The sequence below is a fragment of the Haematobia irritans genome, chromosome 1, assembly GCF_050003625.1.
Source record: "Haematobia irritans isolate KBUSLIRL chromosome 1, ASM5000362v1, whole genome shotgun sequence".
NCBI lineage: Eukaryota > Metazoa > Arthropoda > Insecta > Diptera > Muscidae > Haematobia > Haematobia irritans.
In genome coordinates, this window is record NC_134397.1 from 100,245,223 (window position 1) to 100,270,774 (window position 25,552).

General features: G+C 35.6%; 1 protein-coding gene across 1 annotated transcript in view; it reads left to right on the forward strand.

Annotated features, from left to right (window-relative positions):
• Window positions 1-24,739, forward strand: part of LOC142229345 (uncharacterized) — a 182,981-nt gene extending 158,242 nt beyond the window's left edge. The window contains exons 11-12 of the mRNA XM_075299900.1: window positions 23,469-23,693; window positions 23,756-24,739. Coding sequence (XP_075156015.1) covers window positions 23,469-23,693; window positions 23,756-24,329 — 799 coding nt within the window. The 3' untranslated portion in view covers window positions 24,330-24,739. The remainder of the gene's footprint in view (window positions 1-23,468; window positions 23,694-23,755) is intronic.
• The last annotated feature ends 813 nt before the right edge of the window (window positions 24,740-25,552 follow it).

Below are 25,552 nucleotides of genomic sequence, written 5' to 3' on the forward strand. Positions count from 1 at the left end.
TAAGTGGACTTTCGGCTGCGATGTCTTTCTTACTGGGCTTCTTGTTCTCTTCCTTTGCCGAAATAATTTTGTTCAAAATGGGATCTTTACGCTGTTCTGTTGGCCAGTCCACTCCAGATTCGATGTGTAACAGCCGAATATCAACAATCTCCTCCTTATGTTCAGCTTTCGAGCAGTGCTTGCATTCTATACTGCAAGGTCGACGTGACAAAGCGTCAGCGTTACCGTGTTTTCCACCTTTTCTATGCTCGATACTGAAATCATAGCTCTGGAGCCTCTCGATCCAACGTGCCAGTTGAGCTTCCGGATTCTTGAATTGAAGCAACCATCGTAGAGCTGAGTGATCAGTCCTTAGCAAGAAATGTTGTCCATACAAATATTTATGATAATGTTTTACACTCTCTATGACGGCTAGCAGCTCTCGTCGCGTTACACAGTAGTTCTTTTCGGGCTTGGACAACGTTCGGCTGAAATATCCGATGACCTTCTCCTTGCCGTCTATCTGTTGGGATAGCACACCTCCAATACCATGCGCGCTAGCATCTGTATCCAAAACAAATTTTTCGCCCGGAATAGGATACGCTAGAACAGGAGCTGAACATAAAAGTTCTTTTAAATGTTGGAATGAATCCTCCTGTTCGTCGCTCCACTGGAACTTCTGACCTTTTTGCGTCAATTTATGGAGACTAGCGGCGATGCTGGCGAAGTTTGGGACGAATCGTCGGTAATATGTACATAACCCAAGGAAACTTCTTAATTCGTGGAGATTTCCGGGTCGTGGCCAATCTCTGACAGCTTGGATTTTGTCTTCATCGGTGGATATGCCCTCTGCAGTCACATGATGACCCAGGTATTTAACTTCTCGCTGGAAAAGGGAGCATTTCTTTGCGTTAAGGCGTAGACCAGCGGCTGACAATTGCTGGATAACGTCTTTCAAGTTCTTAAGGTGCTCGTCAAATGTTTTGCCCATCACTATGATGTCGTCCAAGTATATCAAGCACGACTTCCAGTGCAACCCCTTCAGTACCCGCTCCATCAATCTTTCGAAGGTAGCTGGAGCGTTGCAGAGCCCGAACGGCATTACATTGAATTGCCAGAGACCGCCATTAACGCCAAAAGCCGTCTTTTCCTTGTCTTTCTCGGCGATCTCTACTTGCCAATATCCACTCTGCAAATCAAGCGTAGAAAACCATGTTGTTCCGGCTAGTGTGTCCAACGTGTCATCAATGCGTGGAAGCGGATAACTGTCCTTTTTGGTGACATCATTTAGTTTTCTGTAGTCCACGCAGAATCGGGTACTTCCATCTTTCTTTTTGACCAGCACAACTGGGGAACACCAAGGACTTGATGATGGCTCGATCACTCCACTCTCCGCCATTTCCTTTATGAGCTTTTGAACTTCGTCTCTTTTTGCCAGGGGAACACTTCGTGGTGCCTGTTTTATGGGCCTTTCTTCTGCGGTTTTAATTTCATGTTTCACTACAGATGTTCTTCCTTGATTTCCCTTTTCAGAAGCAAAAGCAGAGGCGTTTTTCCACAACAATTGCTTGGCTTTATTTCTCTCTGACGGCGATAGATGACGTGTCCAAGCCTCGAAATACCCTTCTAGATGTTTTCTCACTGCTCCATGTGTCTTTGATGAGTTGCCTTCCAAATTGACTATTGCCTCGGCTGGTGTACATTTTCCAATATCAGAAAATTTTACAATTTGCTCATGATTGTCAGACAAGTTCAAGACACGGACTGGTATTAGTCTCTCTTCGTTCGTTGTTACCAGGGCATTTGCTATCAAGATGTTGTTGCTTTTGTTTTCTGCTGGTTCAACAACCCACAATTGGCCGACTTCACAATCTCCATCCATAGAAACCCATATAATTGCTTCGGCATTCGGTGGTATAGACTCTGACTGGCTCGTTGTCAAACGTCTGACAGGTGTATTCTCGTCGTATCCCACGTTTACCGTTATTTCGGTATCGCACCATGTCATTACACGACGCTTCATATCCAGATTGAGACCAAAAGCAATCATGAAATCCGCTCCAATTATAACTTCGTCTACTATATCGGCCACAATGAAATCATAAGTAACGGATTTGTTAGCAATAGTTAATTTTACGGTGACCTTTCCATATACGGTTGCGGGTTCCCCTGTAGCCGTGCGTAGCTTGACTCCAATCAGTGGTGTAACTTTTCCTTTTACTAAATCAGATCTAATGATAGACTTTGATGCACCAGTATCCAACGTCAAAGTACGCTTGTCGCCATTAATAACACCCGCAATAGTTAAATTGTTGTTTTTCTGTTGAACTATTGCTATGGAGATGGTGGGGCCATCGTCTGTGGGAGCCAGCTCTTGCCCCGCTGAACTAGCTCGATTTAGTTTAAAGGTGACTCACTTGACTGTGGGGTCACCTTCTTATGGCTATTGTTTAATGGAGATGGTGATGTGGACCTTGACCGTTTGCGTCGTGCTTTGCATTCTCGAGCTAGATGTCCCGGCTTATCACAGTTATAGCATTTGATCCGGGATTTATTTGCCTCTTGCTTCATTTCTTGCATTGCCTGCTTCATGGCCTCTTTCATCGACTCAATAACGGACTTTGATTCATCACACTCTGTCTCTACTTTACGTACCTTGTGAATTTGAGGCCGCGCTAGCAATCTTGCAGTCTCCTGTGCAAGTGCGAATGTTACTGTTTCAGCGAATGTAGCCTTTTGTGACGCATATGTTGCACATTTTATATCTGGGTCTCGAATTCCATTGACGAAGGTTTCAATCTTGATGCGGTCCACAAGAGGATGACTCTCACCTGGGTATGTCAAAAGCACTAGCCGCTCAACTTCTGTTGCGAAATCTTGTAGGGTTTCATTCGATTTCTGGATTCTTCCTCTCAATTCCATTCTGAAGATGTCCTGCTTGTGCTCTCCACCATACTTGCGTTGAAGTGCCGCTATTACTTCATTATAGTTATTTCTAGAAGCAGCGGGAATGCTTTGTATCACATCAGCAGCATTGCCCTTTAATGCCAATAGAAGTTCAATTGCTTTATCATCGTCATTCCACAAATTTCTACAAGCAACCATTTCGAATTGAAATTTGAAGACATCAAATGACGTTGAGCCATCGAAAACAGGAGTTTTGATTTTTGAGCCCTCGATGACGCGCATTGGACCACCTTTAATTTCCAGCTCTGACATTTTTTTCTCGATGTGCAGAAACTTCTCATCATGAACCATAATTTTCTCATCCACGGAAAGAACTTTCTTATCCAATTCCACAATTTGATTTTCTATATGGTCCACACGTTTCTCCATGCCTTCAGAAATTTGTTGTAATTTTTCGTTGAGAATTCTAGAATTTTCGTCGAATTTTTCTTCCAATTTTCTAGAACTTGCTTCCATTTGTAGGGCATTTTCTTTAAGCAATTTTCTAGAATTTTCTTCCATTTTTCTAGAATTCTCATCCATGATTTTTCTAGAGTTTTCTTCCATCATTTTGCTCAAAACATTGAGCATTGATGTGTAATCCACAACACTCGAAGCCACAGATGGAGTTTCTACACTGCTTGTATTGACGAGTATTGATTCATCAATGTCTTCCTTATAATCAAACTCATGCGTCGCAATGTCCATATTACGCCGTTCAAACTCTTCCAGTAGACGCTTTTGAAGCTGGGCCTTATTGCCTGTTGTCGGCAGCTCCAGTTTGCTCAATTCCTTTTTTAAGTCTTCCACACGAAGCTCATTAAACTTCATTGTAGATTTTTTTTTCGTTATTTCACTTCCGACACCAATTGTTACGTTTTTATATTTAGGCGTTTTTAATTACCGGACAATTAAAACACAGTTCTTTTAAATAACGACAATCTACAATTTATTTACTATGACTTCACACTTTACAATTCGTTCACACTGAAGTTATTCGTTTGACGCTTTAATTAAGACTGACTCGTTAGCAGCATGTGAGCGCTTTTATATATGACGGTGTGGCAATACGAGAACATTCTGGTAGCACTACAATATTCTGGCAACGCCATAACATTCTTAGACAAGGCTAGAAGGATCTACGACCATTAAGTTATTCGTCTGGTGGCTGGCAAACACATACACACTCACATAGATATATGCTCGCATTACTACAACAACAATGACAATAGACAATGAGATGAAATGAGAAAGCAAAATAACAAAGCAAAGGGGTTGTTATTCTATGAGAGAGTAAGAACTAACATTTCGGTAAGCAAACAAAAGAACATAAAAGAAATTCAGGAAAATACTAGAAAATGAATAGATGATTCCAAGAAGTGATAGCGAAATTTTATCGTTACAATTTGAAATTTTAAATTAACGGAAACTAATTTAAATAAACTTATGTCTATAATTATCAAATTCGTCACAATATTCCCTTTGGTGAGTGTGCAAAACATCTTGGCGTTATTTTGGACAGGAAGCTGAACATTAAGCTTAATATTGAAGAAAGAGCGAGAAAGGCCACAGTAGCTTTGTACTCGTGCAAAAAAGCAATAGGAAAAAAGTGGGGACTAAAACCGAAAATTGTGCATTGGCTATACACAGCAGTGGTTAGATCTATAATGCTATATGCTTTTGTAGTCTGGTGGCCGGCACTTCACCAGCCGACAAGTTTAGACAAAGTTCAGCGTATGGCGTGCTTGTGTATCTCAGGTGCATTCAGCAAGACAGGAACAAACTCCCTTAATGTCATACTGCATCTATTGCCTTTAGACATTTTGGCCAAACAGTCAGCTGCAACAACAGCTGTGCGGTTGGGCGAGCTATCGCTGTGATCGGAAAAAAGGTACGGACAAGTGGGTTTCGGAGTATATTTTAAAGATCTGGAACTTCGAATAGCGAAAAGATTACACCCAGAAAACAAATTCGTTGCCTCAACCGAATTATTTGCTAACCGAAAGCGGGTGGTTCCATCAACTATCAACGATATCTTTCAGCCCAACTAACCTATGGCAATTGTAACTGCATGGTAGTATGTTGGACCACCTTCGCATTAGTTGTCGCAATTTCTTATTAATTGTTTGGTTTGTTGGTGCAACCCCCCTCGATGTTATTTATTATTACCCTAACCGATTGTTAGATATACTTACCAAACTCCAATATTAAATGAAAAACGCAGATTATATTGAGATTTTATTTATTTATTGTAAGATTTAAAATCATAATAAATTAGGAAAATAAATACAAAAGGTGCAATGGCTTTTGGCCTATATGTGAGATCAAATTACAAACGGATGAAATAATGTTTGTATATTTTTAAAGGGGTAGTTTTGTAAACCAATGTCATATGGTTATTAGATTTTTATTATGTGGTCAAACTACAAAACCTAATTCAATATATACTTACAGGAAATTTCCTCCTTAAGCCTCTAGATATAAATACAGATTGACTTAGAACCGCCGTTGACTCGTTCTAGAATTTTATGTTATTAATACAATAAAAAAAACTCGCTTGTCGTAAAAAGTAGATGTGTTTTTTTTGGTGCATGAAGCCTGCAAATTTTAGGGAAACTTGTATAATATTCTGTTTTTACTAAATCGGTACGATACTTACCTTAAGCCAAATTCTAGTCTACACTTGTTAATGCGAAAAATTTTATTAAATTTGTTGCGGACTATTAATAAGTAAATTTAGTGACGCTGTTCCCCGTTTTGCAAATTTTGTAGCGTCATACCATCTAAATTGTCAATGTTCATATTTCTATTTATTTGTTGCAACAACTACCACACGTGCGTCCCATTATTGAACTAAAATTCTTATAGTATACTCAACTTTTGGTTATACTAACCATTTGTTGATTCCCATGCTGTAGGTCTCACTATGCTAGTGGTTAGCTCTACAATTTTATGAAACATAAGTTAAAGTGGCAGCCCGATTAAGATTTAGGCTCACTTAGACTATTCAGTCCATTGTGAAACATAAAACTAAATTAATCGGCATTGGTTATTGTAACCAATTGAATGGTTATGGGAATTCCTATTTGATTTTGTGAACCTTTTTACAGTTGTGTTGGATATATAATGGGGGAACTAATCAAAACATTGTTCTTGTAACACAAAATAAGTTACTGTGATTATCTCCTTATTGTAATGATCGAATTGCAACCAACCATTTCTCTGGGTGTACCTAATCACTGTAGTGTTTTTCAGGCTGAAATGTTAGCAATAAGAGAGGTGACGAATTGGCTGAGAAGTAATGTTCCAAAAAATTTTGGCATTAATATATATTCAGGCAGTCAACCTGCAATGAAATCCTTCGACTCTGTGTTCCTAAACTCGAAAACGGCCATCGACTGCCGCAAATCTCTCAACGATATGGCTGAGCTGTACAATATTCACCTAATATGGGTGCCTGTCCATAGGAACATAACGGGGAACTGCGAAGCGGATGAGTTAGCAAGGCTAGGAACTACCTTACATATTCCAAGGGAACTAGAATCTGTTGGTATGCGTGAGAAGGCTGTTGTGATGACAAATGTTTGATGGGAGAATTGCAAGGGTTGTAACGGCACCAAGCAAATATGGCCCCATTTAAACTTAAACCGCACACTAGATATAGTGTGAACCGCACACGTCAAGACGTCAGATATCACTCTTGATATCTGCTATAAAGTGTCGCTGCCTGATAGACGATTTTGTAAAAAATATTGGCGCGAAGTATAATGACTATTGTATGAGCTGTCATGATGCGGAGGAAAAGGAATCAATTAAACACTTCTTGTGTAAATGTCCAGCATTTTGTGTAGGGCGTAAGCAAATTTTAGGGGCATAAAGCTTCAGATTACTGGCGGATCTGGAAAACGTTAACTTAAGCAGTCTGCTAATGTTTTTGGAACAATCTGGTTGGTTCAACAAAGAGAAATAATCAAGAAGGTTCAGCGGTTAAAACTAGAAGTGCCCATATGCAATAGGTACTTTTAGTTAATGTGGTATCACAATGGACTGAATAGTCTAAGTGAGCCTGAAATTTAATCGGGCTACCACTTTAACCTAACCTAACCTTACTAAAATGTATGCAATTTGCGTGTAATCAATGAGACCAATAATTTGAAAAATTTCGTGTTTAATTTTTTTCGCAATACAAGAGAACAAAGAAAACTTTTAAATGCGGATTCTAAGAGGAGAGATAAGTAGTTCAAAATGTTGGAAACACCTTAAAAATACGTTTGTTTTTGAAAATGCATTTGAGGTTCCAACAGCGCTGTTTATTTGTCAAAATTTTAATACATACGTAAATTTTGTTATTGTTCGTTTTTTTTTGTTGTTTATTTGTTATTGTTCGCGAACACGTATTCTTTTACGTGTTGTAAGTTTGTCTGCCCAAACTTGTCCATTGTAAAATAAATTTAATTTTCCTAAGAATAGTGATGATAAACATAGCGATTTTTCCTTTTTGGTTGAAAAACAAACAAAATACAAATGCTATCGTTACTTTTTAGAAAAGTAAAATACCACATAAAACTTACGAAGAGTTAAGCAAATTAGTTAAAACACAAATAATTATATTAAAAGGAGGTGGGAAAGCCACAAGAGAACCAAAATAAGGGTCCTATGGCCAAAACTTGGAAAATTAAGCGACTGATATATATGGGAGTTATATCTAAATCAGAACCGATTTCGATGATTTTTAGCAGGTACAGGTAGTACTATAGATTACATCTTGCAAATTTGAGTAAGATCGGTTAATAATAAACAAGGGTTTTATAGTCAAATTTGGGAAAATCGGGCGATACATATATATTGGAGCTATATCTAAATCTGAACCGAATTTGATGAAATTTGTTACACTTTAAGAGTACTATAAAAATTAATTTGTGTTAAATTTAACGAAAATCAGATAGTAAATAAGCGCAATATGTTCTCATTTGTCGATATCGGGCGATATATATGAATAGGGGCCATATCTAACCTTGATCCGATTTTTTCCAAATTCAACAGCGTTCGTCCTTTTACCAAGTAATCACGTTGTACCAAATTTCATCCCAATCGGTTAATAATTGCTGGATGGATGGACGGAATTAGAATTATATACCGAAGAAAGTGATTTTGATGGTTAATATGCTTTTAATAGTAATTAAATACAATTAATTTAATAAAATTTTTACTATTTACTATGAAGAGGACATTCTTGATGACTCGATTGAAGCGGCTGATGTGACGGTTGTTGAAAATCTCGATGGTCCTACGGATCCTCCAGATAATTATTCATCATTGTAAGGCTGCATGTGCTGCCTTAAAAGTTCTCCTGATGAAAGGGGACAAAGACATAGTTCTTATTCAAGAACCATATGTTTATAGAAATAAAATATGTGAATTAAGTACTCCGGGGTTCAAACTATTGCAGTATACTGGTAATGATGTAATTCGAGCCTGTATAATTGCTAAAAAACGAGCTTAACTTGTTTCTGCTTCCTTCAATGTACAATGCAGACACTGTCGTTGCCAATTTAGAAATAGCCAAATGCAAATATTGGGTATCTTCGGTCTATATGGGACATGACAGGGAGATGCCTCCATGTGCCGTTAAGACCTTAGTTGAGGAGTCACTGAAAACAAAGACGAAACTCATTATGGGATGCGATGCGAATGCGCATCATAGTATATAGGGAAGTAGTGATACTAATGCAAGGGGAGAGTGGCTAATAGAGTTTATTTTGCGTACTAATCTGGTAGTTTGCAACAAGGGAGATGTCCCAACCTTTGTCACTAAAAACAGGCAAGAGATTTTGGACATCACCTTGGCCTCGCAAGAACTGAATGAAATGATATCTGAGTGGCAGGTTCTAAGTGAACACAGCTTCTCAGATCATCGCTACATCCGTTTCAAATTTGATGTTCATACCACCAAGACCATATTTCCGCCAAATGTTAGGAAAGCTGACTGGAATAGGTATAGGGAATCGTTCAATATGATGATACCGGACAAATATGAGCACTGTGCAAGTTATCGAACACGCAGTGGAGAGGATTACTAAGGCCTTCAACATTTCACTGAAAGCTGCATGCCCTAAAGGGAAGCCAAGGGCGAAAAATCGACCACCAAGGTGGTCTACGGAGTTAGGTAATATGAGGAAATCGTGCAGGAAGCTCTTTAACAAAGCAAAGTCCACCAGAGCTGCTGTGGATTGGGACGCTTACAAGAAGAATCTGCGAGGATACAAGCGAGAACTGAGAAGGGCTCAGCATAACTCTTGGAATGATTACTGCAGCAGCATTGAGAATACGTCCGAGGCTTCCAGACTACGGAAGGTGCTAGCATCCACGAGCTCCGCTCCAGGTTTCATTAAAACATCGGAGGGCAATTGGACAACGTCCAGTGAGGAGACGCTGGAGGTACTATTGGACACACATTTTCTCGGAAATCAGACGGTTGAACCATGCACTGGCGGTGCCACAGTGGCTCAGCGGTCGTTTCCTATCGAGGAAGTTGTATCAGAATCTGGAATAAAATGGGCGTTAAATAGGCGGAGTTACAAGCGGTGGCTGATAGAATTATCCCCTGGTTGTCGGCGATATATATATATAGGATGTATCAACTTAGCATATATTCCAGGAAAGTGGAGAGAATCAAAAGTCGTTTTCATACCTAAAGCGGGAAAAGCCTCTCACTCGAATGCGAAGGATTTCCGACCAATCAGCTTATCATCATTCCTACTTAAGACTCTGGAGAGGATGATAGATATTTATCTTAGAACTAGCGTCGATTCAAGTTTGCTCTCGAAACGACAGGTCTACTGAGACCGCATTACATGAACTAGTCAGCTTCATTCAAAGCTCACTATCTGTCAAAGAATACACAATCGTGGCATTTCTAGACATCGAAGGGGCGTTCAATAACGTCCATCCGAGCTCGGTATTAAATGGACTGACAACTCTGAATGTTGATCCAGGTATACTTAGGCTGTTAGACGAACTTCTAAGGACGAAACGCATTTCAGCCACACTAGGACAAGCAAACATACAAAGGTATGTGAACAGAGGCACTCCTCAAGGAGGAGTTCTATCACCTCTTCTTTGGATTGTTGCTATAAATAACCTTCTGGTTTCCCTAAAAAAGAAAGGATACAAGTGGTGGTAAACGCAGATGATGTGGCGCTAGCAGTCAGGGGAAAATTCCCATCAACAGTTAGAGATATTATACAGAGAGCCCTCCGGATGACCCTCCTGCAAAGACAGAACTAGTCATGTACTGCAAAGATCGCAAAACTCCAACGGTTAGGCCCATTTCTTTAGGGGGTATTGAAATTCCCTTTAGGGAGTGTGCAAAATACCTTGGCGTTATTTTGGACAGGAAGCTGAACTTTAAGCTTAATATTGAAGAAAGGGCGAGGAAAGCAACGGTAGCTTTATACTCGTGCAAAAAGGCAATAGGGAAAAAGTGGGGACTAAAACCAAAAATTGTATATTGGCTATACACGGCAGTGGTGTCCGGCACTTCACCAGCCGACAAGTTTAGACAAAGTTCAGCGTATGGCGTGCTTGTGTATCTCAGGTGCAAGACAGGAGCAAACTCCCTTAATGTCATACTGCATCTATTGCCTTTAGACATTTTGGCCAAACAGTCAGCTGCAACAACGGCTGTGCGGTTGCGCGAGCTATCGCTGTGGTCGGAAAAAAAGTTACGGTCACAGTTCGGTCCTCAAAATAATGCCAGATGTGCCTAACGTAGTGGATTACACTTTGGCGAGTCCACTTTTCGACAAAAAGTCTGAGACTCTAATTCCCAACAGTGAGGCGTGGTGTACACGGACCCCGGGGAATAAAATATATATAGATTTCTACACTGATGGCTCCAAATTCGATGGCCAAGTGGGTTTCGGAGTATATTCTAAAGATCTGGAACTTCGAATAGCGAAAATATTACCTGATCACTGTAGTGTTTTTCAGGCTGAAATATTAGCAATAAGAGAAGTGGTGAATTGGCTGAGAAGTAATGCTCAAAGCAATATTGGCATTAATATATACTCAGACAGTGAACCTGCAATAAAATCCTTGGACTCTGTGTTCCTCAACTCGAAAACGGCCATCGTCTGCCGCAAATCTCTCAATGAGATGGCTGAGCAGCACAATATTCACCTAATATGGGTGTCTGGCCATAGGAACATACCGGGGAACTGCGAAGCAGATGAGCTAGCAGGGCTAGGAACTACCTTACGTATTCCAGGGGAACTAGAATCTGTTGGTATGCCTCTGGCTACCTGCTAGCTCTTACTGCGTGAGAAGGCTGTCATGATGGCAAATGTTCGATGGGAGAATTGTAAGGGTTGTAACGACACCAAGCAAATATGGCCCCATTTAAACTTAAGCCGCACACTAGATATGCTAGTGTTCTCGAGACGCCAGATATCACTCCTGATATCTGCTATAACGGGTCGCTGCCTGATAGGCGATTTTGCAAAACCTATTGGTGCGAAGTATAATGACTATTGTATGAGCTGTCATGATGCGGTGGAAAAGGAATCAATTAAACACCTCTTGTGTGAGTGTCCTACATTTTGTGTAAGGCGTAAGCAAATTTTAGGGGCATATAGCTTCAGGTTACTGGCGGACCTGGAAAACGTTAACTTAAGCGCTAATGTTTTTGGAACAATCTGGTTGGTTCAACAGAAGAAAATAATCGAGAAGGTTCAACGTTTAAAACTAGAAGTACCAATATGTAATAGGTACTTTTAGTTAATGTGGTATCACAATGGACTGAATAGTCTAAGTGAGCCTGAATCTTAATCGGGCTGCCACTTTAACCTAACCTAACCTACTATTTACATGAAGTTCTGAGGATATGACACTTTCTTAATAAGAAAAATAGGCGAGCATGAATTAAACTCCATATCCCAGTAAAAAGCGTCAACAAAAAAGTAATGAAATGTTCTTTTTGGATCCGGAAGTGGTGCTAAATTGACGCAGAAGCGATGAATTTAACATGGGCTTGTCATAGGACGGAAGTCCTCCATTTCTACAGCCGGTGCACTGAATTTGCATCACTTCTTTAGGTGTGATCCGAATTCAATGTTTTGGATGTAAATTAAAAAATTCTGTGGTATTTTGGTAAATAAATAATTTTTATATTTTTTTATATTTTTTAATGGATAACGCTTGTATGAAACGTTTGACCTCAAATATTTTCAAAAATTCGCAATTTTTCAGATTGGAGTTAGCTTTTTTTTCCACAAAATTTAAATACTTTGCACCATTTTATGAATTCCTAAACTGTTTTTAACCAATTTGAAACAAAAAAAAAAATAAAATTACCTATTAAAAGTATGAAAAAAGGATGTTATAAAAAATTGAATGAAAAGAACTTCCTGTGTAGTTAAAATAAAGAACATCATTGGGAGTTCATCTTCCGGAAGTGCTTTTAAAGTTGTGCCTGTGGACGAACTTTCAAATTTTTTTGCTGGGATATGATTACATTCTGTGGTTTTCCAAGTGGGATTATAATTCTGACCCCTCTATAGTAACGCACCTGGAATAAGGGGGATTTACTCCCGTCTTGTTGGTAACATTTGATTTTGATAAGAAATATCTATATACCATGTTTGGAGATACCAAAAATTAAAATAGTAAAAAGTAAATAAATAGTAAAATGTAAGTAATAATAAAAAGTAAATAATTTTTGCTGCAAATTTTCACTTTCCGCACATAGTGCAATGATGACACCAGCCACCAAACTGTGAATTTTGCATTGGTAACTTGTGCAATGCTTCTTCCTGATCTTCATTTTAAAATCGAAAATTCTGCTTATTTACGTAACCATTGAGCACAAAGTGTGCTTCGTCACTGAACATTGAAATTGATGGGGGATGCTGGTATGCGCTTAGAAATCAATGTTTGTGGAACAACTTCCAATTTTTTGCTGGGTAACAAAATACTTTTTTCCAGATCCATTTTCGAAACATCTGGATACTGTGTTTGACAAATACTCCTCTCGTGATGTTATGTACCCAAAATGACCTAAACTTGTTTACTGGTTCACTAATAGAAAAAATTGCGTTGAACGAACGGTGACAAAATGGAACAGAAACGTTCACAAAAACTCAAAATGGAATGTTCACGATTTCTGGAACGGCATTCGTTTCTCTTTGGCCATGAAAAGCCTTAAAATCATCGTTAGACGTTGTTATGGCAACTCCGCCGGTGGTGCAATGTGCTAAGGGGAGTATTAACGCGAATGGTGCAGACAACACAGGTTCGAGTCACGGCAGCGGAAATATTTTTTTTTTTAATTTTGTTTAACCATTACGTTTTCAAATCATGAACGCTGGTTGTTGTTTTGAAAACGCATGGTGTAATTTTACCGTTGTCAGATTGACAACCCATGTGTGTTGATTCACTTTCATGAACGGATCGTTTTGAAATGACCAAACTGTTAATGATTTTTTCTATGGGTGTTTGAAGACAATGACCAAGGGAATGTGTATGATTTCACACTGAAAAACGGATATGTGGTACCATACCGAGCTTTGGTAGGCGTGTTCTGGATCAGACAACGAATCATTCACATATTTTGACATGCTCATCCTCATAATGTATTTCGTAAATGTAAAATCAACCGATATTACAGAAGATCAATAAAATTATCTTTATGTTGGTAAGTAATATTTTAAATAACCACTTGTGGTATACAAATTTACTTGGTACTCGCACTATGCTTGCCAGATAGCAGGGATTCGCCTGGATTGTCCCGGAATTTCGTCTCCAGGAAGTGTCCCGAATCTTTCATAAAATTGGGCGAAAATCCCGGAATTTTAATTACATGCTATCGAAATACTAATTTTATGTTGGCCAGCTGTTAAACATTATTTCTTTAAAAAAATATTCTGAAGAATATTCAGAAACGAATATTGGCTATAGAAAATGACACAAATATCATTGTAGAAATATATCCTTTAGTACCTTGCGAAATAAGCAAAATTATATCCATAATGCAAAATGTTCCTTTAAAAGAAAGAATCGTTTACGGGAGCGAAGCTACAGATTTTTTAAAAACGGAAATTTTATATTTGAAAAAGATTTCGGCTTTCAAGAATCAGCAACATTTTTAAACATGTTAGTAAAGTCTAAAGTAGGGGCGGGGCCGACTATATTATACCCTTCACCATAATGTAGACCAAAAGTTTTGCAATTTTATTGCACAAAAGTGCATATAGGATTTATCCGGCGATACACATGTATTAGCAGTAGTGATTTCACAAGGATATTGGCTAAATTTCACCAAGGTAGATGGTCAATTGTCGGGTTTGTGACAATATTTGGCCACATCGAGCGATCTTTATTCAGTGTAAAATAAAATCAATTGCAGTAAAATTCCGTTGAAATGGGTATAAAATATGAAATTTCCTACCATATTTCCCCAAATCAGGCGTATATATAGGGGAGCTATATCCAAATCTATACACCCAGAAAAAAGTGACCCCTTCTTTAAGTTAAAATGAACTCATTGTGAAAAAAGTTGAACTTCGTATAGCGCCAAAGACATTTTTATTTGTTTGAACGATGTGATTTTCGTAGAAATTAGGTATAATGGATTCCATATATTAGTTAACGTTTTCCTATATTTATGTACCACTATCCTACAGAATGAAAAAAATTTAACTGAATTGAATTCATATATGGAATGATTTTATTGAACTTTTTTCATTCATTTGGACAAATCTTACATATTTGTGGTAAAACTTTTACTTCATAATTAGAACTGCTTACCTTCGTTTTTAAATACAATTTTATTTATTTGTATAAGCAATTTTATCTTCAATAAAAGACATGTTTTATTAATATATTGAATACATTTATTAAGAATCAACGGCATCGACTGTTATTGAAATATTAGTTTATTATTCCACTATTTCCAATTTCCATGTGAAATTATCAACTGTAAACCGCACTTTTTCTTCTTTTGTACTTTTCACTTTTAATAAGTTGCTGCCTAACGATTTTGTCCTCCTTTTACAATTTCAATACCTACAAATATAAAAAATCATAAACCATTTTTGTGACAAAAGGTTAGCGTCACTGAATATTGCCTGGTAATTGAAGATTCCAAAATGAAGACAAATGAAAGGGTTGTTATTCTGCTGGTGTTTTCTTTCTTTATACACCATCACGAACATTGATAGATTTATTTTCAAAAACACGAAAAATTTTCTCACTAATTTAAAATAACAAATATTTTATTTGTTATTTATTATATTATTTTACCATATTATTTTTTAACAATCTCTCCGTATACCACAACAACGCGATTCCAACTAAAAAAACAACCCACGCGCAAACATATCGATTACACCCACGCGCAAACACAAACGATGACAGGTATCGATTACAGGTAGACAATAGAAATATAGGAAAATTTCCTATATTCTAACAAGAGCGTTTCCTTAAGTTTTGAAAGGATTGCATACTTCTTAGTACGAATGAACTAAAATATTTTTCTATGCCAAGTGTTGTTCGTATGTATGAAAAACTTTCTATTATAAAGGAAGTCGCAATTATCATTTTATAGGATTTTACTAATTTTGAGGAAACTTGGTTTTAGTTCGGATTTTGTTTATTTTAACGAATGCTTTGTTATCGGTGAATAAAATTTTCTTGTTCAGTAGTAAATTCTTATACCCAGCGAAGAAAACAGTATGAGTAAAATTCCATGCCTTATTCTAGTTAATGAACTATTCCTAACTGCTTACAGTTTAGGATTTTTTTACTGAAACGAGTAAATTTTATTATTTCTCACAAAAATTTACCTTAATGGAAATAAAATGGATAAACTATATTGATGAAAATTTTTTCCTTTAGTTTCGAAGGCACTTTTTTCTGGGTGTACCAATTTGAACTAAAATTTTTACTAAAATCGTAATTCTACTCTCAGGGAAATATTTCATGTAAATCTAAATGAAAATTTTTTCTCCGGTTATTATATGAATCTAAATCGGTCGAAAGATATATATGGAAGCTACATTTAAATCTGAACCGATTTCAACGAAATCTAACATACTTGACCATTCATGGTACTCTTTGTGCAAAATTTTTAAAGAAATAAATGCAAAATTCTGGCCTCTAGGGCCAACTAAATCCATATCGGGTGAAAGGTATATATTTCAACTAAATTTAGCATATGAGTCTAAATCGGACGAAAGATATATATGGGAGCTATATCTAAATCTGAACCGATTTCAACCAAATTTAAGAAGTGAGTAAATCAGGGTAAAACTCTGGCTTCTGGGACCATATTAGTGCATATCGGGCGAAAGATAAATATGGGAGCTATAACTAAATCTGAACCGATTTGGCTGATATTTTGCAAGTTTTTCGAGACTCATAAAATATTAGAATGTACGGAATTTGAAGAAGATCGGCCAATTATGACCAGATCGGTGATTAATATATATGGCAGCTATATCTAAATCTGAACCCATTTTTTCCAAAAACAATAGCGATTGTCTTTGTCCCGAAAAAAGGCCCTATGCCAAATTTGGGTATGATCGAACCGCGACCAGTACTTTGCACACAAAAATACATGAACAGACAGACAGACTGACATAGCTAAATCGACTCAGAATTCAATTCTAAGACCATCGGTATACTAAACGAGGGTCTCTGACTATTCCTTCTTGGCGTTACATACAGATGCATAAACTTACTGTACCCTGTACCACAGTAGTGGTGAAGGGTATAACAACAATGTTTGATATAGAAATTCTCGCTGCCATCTTTGGAATTTCCACGCCTGTACACAATTATGGACATTATCCCGACAACTGTGTCTTACGTGGCATTTATGCAAATGTAGAAAAATAAAGTGTTAAAATATGGGCACTTTTTTCGTGATAGGGAAAATTGTCCAAATTTATTCAAATTGGTAAGAGTTTGTATTTTCAATATCTATAAGTTCTGCTTATTACGAAAGAGGGTTTAGTATTTTAAATAACACTGTGAGGCAAAATTCAACTTTTTGACTACAAACGAAAATCACTTATCCCAGCCTAAAGTACTCGATGAATGAATAAAATTAATTTCTGGATCTTGCTAGATTGGTTGCAGTTCGTTATTTATGAGCCCCTGAAGTTTTTTGGCCAAATTCGATTTTGAGCACTTTTTTGCAATTTTCTCATGGCCATAGCTCGAAAATTGCTTTGAATTTGCAGTCTTCAACAAAGTTGTAGCTCTTGACTCGGCCAACAAAAGTGCTGAATATATTTAGTAGGAAAAAATTCATCTTCATGATCAAAACCACAAAAATGTCGAATAAATCACTACTTTTATCACCGATTTTAACTACTTTTTTTTTAACTACAGCTCTTGAACTACGAGTATTGAAAATTTTACCCATCAATCGAAGGAAGAAATATAGTTTATAAAATTATGAACAACTTTCTAGTACTTACCAATTTCATACGACCACTCCTTGATACATCCGAAGTTCAAGCCCACATCCGAAGTTTACTTCTTGGTAAGATTAATCATTTTCTAATACCCTGTATGTCAATATTGATTGTACCCACTAAAGTACGAGGGCAGTTCGGAAACTTCTTAACCTAGCACAAAAAGCGTAGTATAAACAGAAAAAAGTTAAGTGTTTTGGAAACTTCCATCTCTGTTATGAACACATGTTAAATTTTGTTTCAATCTGGCAACTCCTTCATATAGACACAGATGTTAAAAAAGACGCATCCGCAATTTTTTCGTACAATGGAAAAATTAGAAATGCGTGCTGTCATTAAATATTTACATAAAAAAGATTTATCGGGACAAGAAATTCATAATGATATGGTGAATGTGATAGGTGAAAGTGCTTTTTTAAATGCAACAGTAAAAAAATTGGGTTGTTGAATTTAAACATGGTCGTACAAGCATTGAAGATGAACCACGTAGTGGACGTCCAAAAACAGCAACAACAACAGAAATTGTAGCCAAAGTGCATGATATGGTATTAAATGATGGACGAATAAAAGTGCGTGAAATTGCTAATATCATGGGCATCTCAAACGATCGAGTCCATTTAATTTTGCATGAAGAACTACACACAAAAAAAAAACGTTTGGAAAACGTGTACCGAAAACGTTTTTCTTTTGTTAGAGTTTTTTGAATTGCTTCGAAAATTTTAAACTTTTATCACCAAAATAATTCGTTTGTTACAAAATTTTTATTTTTTCAATAAAAAAAGTTATTTTTGAAACAAAAACACAGTCCATTTCGTTTATATCAAACACTGTTCTTTTCTGACTTTAGGTCTTTAATAAGACACATTTTACAGTTCAAAATTTAATATACTACAATGTAATGTTGAACATTTTTTCGGAATCTTCCGAACATATCTGGAATATATGTAAAAAAAAAAACAAAAAAAAACTTTGGTCGAAGCAGGGATCGAACCCACGACCCTTGGCATGCAAGTCGGACGTAGCAACCACTGCTCCACGGTGCCAAACTAAATGTTTGTTTCTGTTAAATAGACTTTGTTTATTCGGTTCGTGGGCGCCGCAAGCTATGCTATATAAATATAACTTATATGGATATTTATCTATTGACGACCATAACAGGTACATAGCTCAGTGGTTAGTGTGTTGGCTTACAAAGTGCATGGTCCGCGGTTCGATTCTCCGTCCAGGCGAAAGGTAAAAAAAAATTAAAAATTTATAAGATCGTATAATTTCTTCTACATTGTTGGTATTACAGGAAAAGGTGTTAAGAACTAAAAAACCTTGTAGATGTGAGAAAGATGTGAGAGAAAATGCAATTAGCAAGAAAACAATGTTTTTTTTGAGTTTGTCTTTATGAAATTGTTTTTACATCCTGGAAAAGAATAAACGTTTATCACAAAAAGTATATACTTTTCTTCCAAATACACTTCCTTACAGCGAAAAGCAAATGAAAAACGAACTTTGTTTGTCTAAAATTTCGTTTGGGAAGAAAGAATTATTTTTTTGCGTGTACAGATGAAAAAGCTTTCTGCAAGACGGGTGCCGCATTTGTTAACAGTCGATCAAAAACGCATAAGAATGAACATTTCTCAAGCTTGTTTGGATCGTTTTAAGCGAAATAAAATGGATTTTAAGCGTCGTTTCATAACTGTTGATGAGACATGGATCCACCACTATACTCCAGAGACAAAAGAACAATCCAAACAATGGACTGAAGCTGCAGGAAGTGCCTCAAAGAAAGCAAAAACCATTCAATCGGCTGGTAAGGTTGTGCACTGAAAAAAACAGTGAACCCTTTTCCATTGCAAAATGAACTAAACTGTAGTAATATTGACCATGATTTAGCCCTTAAGATTTTTTTCAACTTGTCTAGTTTATAATTCTCTTAAATTTTAGTTAATCTATAACATTGTATTTTAGTTCATTTTTACAACACCATATATACCCCTACCAAGTTAAAAAGGCAGTATTATTTTGGTTTACTTGCTTATTTTTTGGGAAACCCGATAATAAAAACCAAATTGAATAAGAAAATAAATTCAAGTTTCGCTCACGATGAAAATTATAGCGTCTCAAAATGACGAAGGATGACGTTAATGTACAAAAAAATAAGGATAACTGTCCAGGGTTAAAAGAAAGTCAAAGAATCCTTGCCACACCCAGAAAAAAATGCCTTCGAAACTAAAGGAAAAAAATTTCATCAATATAGTTTATCCATTTTATTTCCATTAAGGTAAATTTTTGTGAAAAATAATAAAATTTACTCGTTTCAGTAAAAAAATCCTAAACTGTAAGCAGTTAGGAATAGTTCATTAACTAGAATAAGGCATGGAATTTTACTCATACTATTTTCTTCGCTGGGTATAAGAATTTACTACTGAAAAAGAAAATTTTATTCACCGATAACAAAGCATTCGTAAAAATAAACAAAAACCGAACTAAAACCAAGTTTCCTCAAAATTAGTAAAATTTCTTATAAAATGATAATATATTTGCGCGTCGGTTGTTTTTTTAGTTGGAATCGCGTTGTTTTGGTATACGGAGAGATTGTTAAAAAATAATATGGTAAAATAATATAATAAATAACAAATAAAATATATAAAATATTTGTTATTTTAAATTAGTGAGAAAAATTTTCGTTTTTTTAAATAAATCTATCAATGTTCGTGAAAATGTATAAAGAAAGAAAACACCAGCAGAATAACAACCCTTTCATTTGTCTTCATTTTGGAATCTTCAATTATCAGGTAATATTCAGTGACGCTAACCTTTTGCAACAAAAATGTTTTATGATTTTTTATATTTGTAGGTATTGAAATTGTAAAAGGAGGACAAAATCGTTAGGCAGCAACTTATTAAAAGTGAAAAGTACAAGAAGAAGAAAAAGTGCGTTTTACAGTTAATAATATCACACGGAAATTGGGAATAGTGGAATAATAAACTAATATTTCAAAGAGATTCGATGCTGTTGATTCTTAATAAATATATTCAATATATTAATAAAACATGTCTTTTATTGAAGATAAAATTGCTTATAGAAATAAATAAAATTGTATATAAAAGCGAAGGTAAGCAGTTCTAATTATGAAGTAAAAGTTTTACCACAAATGTGTAAGATTTGTCGAAATGAATGAAAAAATTTCAATAAAATCATTCCATATATGAATTCAAATTAGTTAAATTTTTTCATTCTGTAGTATAGTGGTATATAAATATAGGAAAATGTTAACTAATTTCTACGAAAATCACATCGTTCAAACAAATAAAAATGTCTTTGGCGCTATACGAAGTTCAACTTTCTTCACAATGAGTTCATTTTAACTTAAAGAAGGGGTCACTTTTTTCTGGGTGCAATTCACAATTAAATTACAAGCAAAAGAGTACTAAAAAATTTTCCAAATTTTTAAGGGGTTATTCTGAAATTAAATATTTGTTTTTTACATTAAAAATATTACATTCATTTCCAAAAAAAAATGATTAAAGAAATACTAAAATAAGGTATTAAAAACCTGTAATTTTGATGATAAAAATGTAAATTTTCTAGTTGAAAGAAATCCAATTTGTAAAAGAAAACTTACCAATTCTCTATTTTTTAAATTTGTTCGAATTGCTCTGAAATTAAATATTGCTTTTACAACAAAGAAAAACATTAAACTGGTATCCAAAAAAAATTAATTAACAAATAATAATATACATAAAAATATTATTTTTAAAAGAAAGCCATATTAAAAAAATACTTACCAATTTATGACTAAACTATACGCCGAGATATAACAAAAATTTTCCAAATTCAACTGGAATTGCATATTAATTTTTTACATTGAATAATAAAAATTTCAATACACTTTCAATTTCAACATATTTTCCTAAATATTCTTAATAACTTTTTTCTAAACTACCGATAAAATATTAATAACTTTCATTTAAAAGGTTTAATAAACAAGCACCAAACACACACACGAACCACTAAATGAACAAAAATAAAAACAACCCCACGCTCATGTATACACAACATACCCAGCCCTCGCTACAATTTGTCATTAATGCATTACTCTCACTCAAACAAAACTCAAGTAACATCATCTTTACATTAATCACATACCACTATGCCGATAAAGATCTCTGTACTATGCATTAGTTCATCGCATCTGCTGACAATTTACTCTAAGAATAATATTCGTAAAGGAACACCAGTTTATGAACGATGAAACGTTTAACTTAAAATTTGCAAAAACTTCATGAAATGTTATCTACCATTTTTGACGAAAATGCCTTTCGTTTCGTTGAAGGTACGAAAAATGAACTAAAATTCTGGAAAATTGTTGTAATAAATTGTTGTAAAAATCTTCTTAAATTTACGAGACACTTTTTTTCTGTGTGGCAACGGTTTTTTGGGATTTCAAATGTATTTTATTGATTGACTATCTGCAAAAGGGTAAAACAATAAATTCAGAGTACTATTGCAACCTTTTGGATCAATTAAATGTACAAATTCAAGAAGAACGTTCTGGCTTACAACACAACAAAAATATTTTTTTTGTTTGTCTAAAATTTCGTTTGGGAGTAAAGAATTATTTTTTTGCGTGTACGTACTCGCTTTCAGATTTATACGGCGTGTCATTGGGGAGGAGGACTCCATTTACGCTTCTCATAATAGGGCGGAAAAATATACTGCAAAAAGAGCGCTATCATAATGCCCCATTGGACAGGCATGGAAAACCTCCTGCAAATGCAGTCATTTAATCTTGCTAGTCCTGTGTTCTACTCACTCATCCATCGCCTTTTATAATATGTTAATGCTAAAACCTCCATATAGTACATACTTTTTGTGATAAACGTTTATTCTTTTCCAGGATGTAAAAACAATTTCATAAAGACTAACTCAAAAAACAATCTTTTCTGGCTAATTGCATTTGTCCTCAATTCTTTCTCGCTTCCACGAGGTTTTTTAGTTTTTAGCACCTTTTTCTGTAATACAAACAATGTAGAAGAAATTTTTAATTTAATTTTTATTTAATTTTTCTTTAATTTTATCTTTCGCCTGGACGGAGAATCGAACATGCAATTTGTAAGCCAACACACTATCCACTGAGCTATGTAACTGTTATTGCCATCAATGGACAATTATCCATATAAGTTATATTTATATAGCATAGCTTGCAGCGCCCACGAGCCGATTAAACAAACTTTATTTAACAGAAACATACATTTAGTTGGGCACCGTGGAGCAGTGAATACTACGTCCGCCTTGCATACCTGTGTTCGATCCCTGCTTCGAGCGAACACCAAAAAGTTTTTTTTACATTTACATATATTCTGTAAAATGTATCTTATTAAAGACTTAAAGTCAGAAAAGAACAGTGCTTGATATAAACGAAATGGACTGTGTTGTTGGTTCAAAAATATTTTTTTTTATTGAAAAAATAAAAATTTTGTAGCAAACGAATTCTTTTGGTGCTAGAAGTTTAAAAATTTCGAAGAAATTCAAAAAACTATAACAAAAGAAAAACTATTTCTGTACAAGTTTTCCAAAGGTTTTTTTCTTTGCGTGTATGTGTTTTACATGCCTAATGTATGTGTTTGGAGGCATTATAAAACGCCTGTTATACGCCTATTTCCGCTGCGGGAAAATTTAATTTAAAATCTTGCGAATGTACGAACACACATTAACATATTCATTGAAAATGTAATTTGAAAAATATATGAAAAATTTAGTTAAAAAAATAGACGTTTGCAAATTAAATAATGTCTAAACTTAAACATTTCAAATATTTAGGAGAGTCTCATACATACAACAAGCGCATAGTTAAAATAAATGCATTCATATAAGAACAGTTATTCACAACAAGAAATGTATCTCCAGGAGATCAACAAACATTCGCTCTCATTTGATTCTCTGCTTGTGCCATGTTCGTTACTTTCATAAACTCTTTCCGTCTCCATCTTCATTTCTTTCTCTATACGATTACCCTCCAAATTATTTGATAATTTTGGCTCACATGAGTATTCCACGTTTTCTTTCAGACAAAAGGCCGAAGAAGAGGAGAAACGAGCAAAGAAAGAGGCAGAAAGCAAAGCCAAAGAAGCTAAGTTGGCAGAAAGCAAAGCCAAAGAAGCTAAGTTAGCAGAAGAAGCTCGTTTAGCTGAACAAAAGCGTAAACGGGAAGAAGAGGAGGAGTTACAAAGACTAGCCGAACTCGAAAGACAAGCAGAGGAAGCTATTAAATTAGCTCAAATTCAAGAACAAAAGTATTGAAACCCTTTTACTGTAAACTTAAAAGAATAGGTAATGTACATTAATTATATTTCAGGGCTCTTGAAGAGGAGAGAAAAAGACAAGAAGAAGAAGCTAGATTAGCTGAAGAAGCCAGAGTCGCAGAAGAAGCTAGAGTCGCAGAAGAAGCTAGACTCGCAGAAGAAGCTAGACTCGCAGAAGAGGCAAGATTAGCTGAAGAAGTCCGTCTAGCAGAAGAAGCCAGACTAGCAGAAGAAGCAAAGCTCGCTGAAGAAGCACGACTGGCAGAAAAAGCACGTCTAGCAGAAGAAGCGAAATTGGCTGAAGAATCCAGATTAGCAGAAGAAGCCGCTCAAGATGCTACATTAGCTGAGGAACCCACTTCAACCACTGAAGAAACAAACGTATCTGAAGGGTTGGAAACTGCTGAGGATGAATTGGATAGAATAGTAACACTTGAAAAGGAAGCCGAGGAAAAACAGATGGCTGCCGATTCTATAGAGTTTGCTAACCAAGAATGCGAGGAGCCACTACAGGAGGATCAATCGCAAGAAGTTGAAGCCGAGGCCCCATCTCTCTCATTAAATATTAGTGGTGGTGATGAAGAATTTAATGAAAGTGATGCGGAAGAGGAAACAGAAGAGGAGTAATATAGTAAATTACAACCTTCCACTAATGCCTCATAAACAGTGAACTTATGTTCTATTGATTAAATCAATAGATATAAGGACTAAGTATCAAATTTGCTGAAGTTTTGCTGATATTTTTTCTTAATAGCATAGGTATAAATAATTTCTTTAAGCCATTATATTGGAAATTATATTAAGGCTACAAATCTGTTCAATATATACAAAACATGACATTTTAGGACACATACATACATACAACTATGATAACTATTAATATAAAACTTATATTCGATTTCATTTCATTTAACGATCTACAAAACTATATAATCATGAAATACGATAATCACATGCAATGTTTTCACAATTAAAAATGTAACAAAATCCGAACCATTAAATCAGTCAATAAACATTTCATGATTAGTATTTTAAAACTTTTGAAAATATTTTTTCTTATATAGAAGATTAGGTTAGGTATAGGTTCAGACTATTCAGTCCATTGTGATACTACAGGTGAATAACTTCTCGCTCTTGTCAATGAATGCGATTCTACATTAAGCTCATTCACAAGGGACCTCCATCTTACAACCGAGTCCGAACGGCGTCTGATATAACGGCGAAACCACTTAGAGAAGCATTGATAACACATTCACCCTTATTCCTGAAGTCGCCCTCGCCGTTGTTTTTTCTCGCTTTTAGTCTGTTGCCACTAATTGGTATTCCATTCGGAACCGTTCTGATGCTGCTTTTTTGTCGCCAATATCGTCGCTTTTTGTCGCCGTTAAATTTACCAGCGACGAGTTTAGTGATCAATTTTTGAAGAAGTTTTTTAGGCATTAATAATCGAACAATTGAAAAATAAATTTTAAAAAAATGGAAATTAGTAAGTGGTAAGAGGTAAAGTGAATAATCTTCAACAATTAAAAATATAACAACATTTATTGAATGTGACGGCACTTCTGAAAATCCTCACCACGTCAAAAACAGTCGTATATGATATCCAAACTCGTCGCAAAAGTGCCGTCATTATTGAGAAGTTGCACCACGCAAATTTACTAAAAAAAGGATCGCACGAGTTCAATTATTAGGTGCCTTTTTAGATAAATTTAGAACGACGCCAATGAGAGCCCCTTCAAACCATTAGAAAAAGTGCATTTTAAAATAGTTGTAAAATAACAGAAGGGAACAATGGTTCTGTTGATTAAGAACTGAATATTGTTTTTAAGGTTATTTGGGACGATGAATTA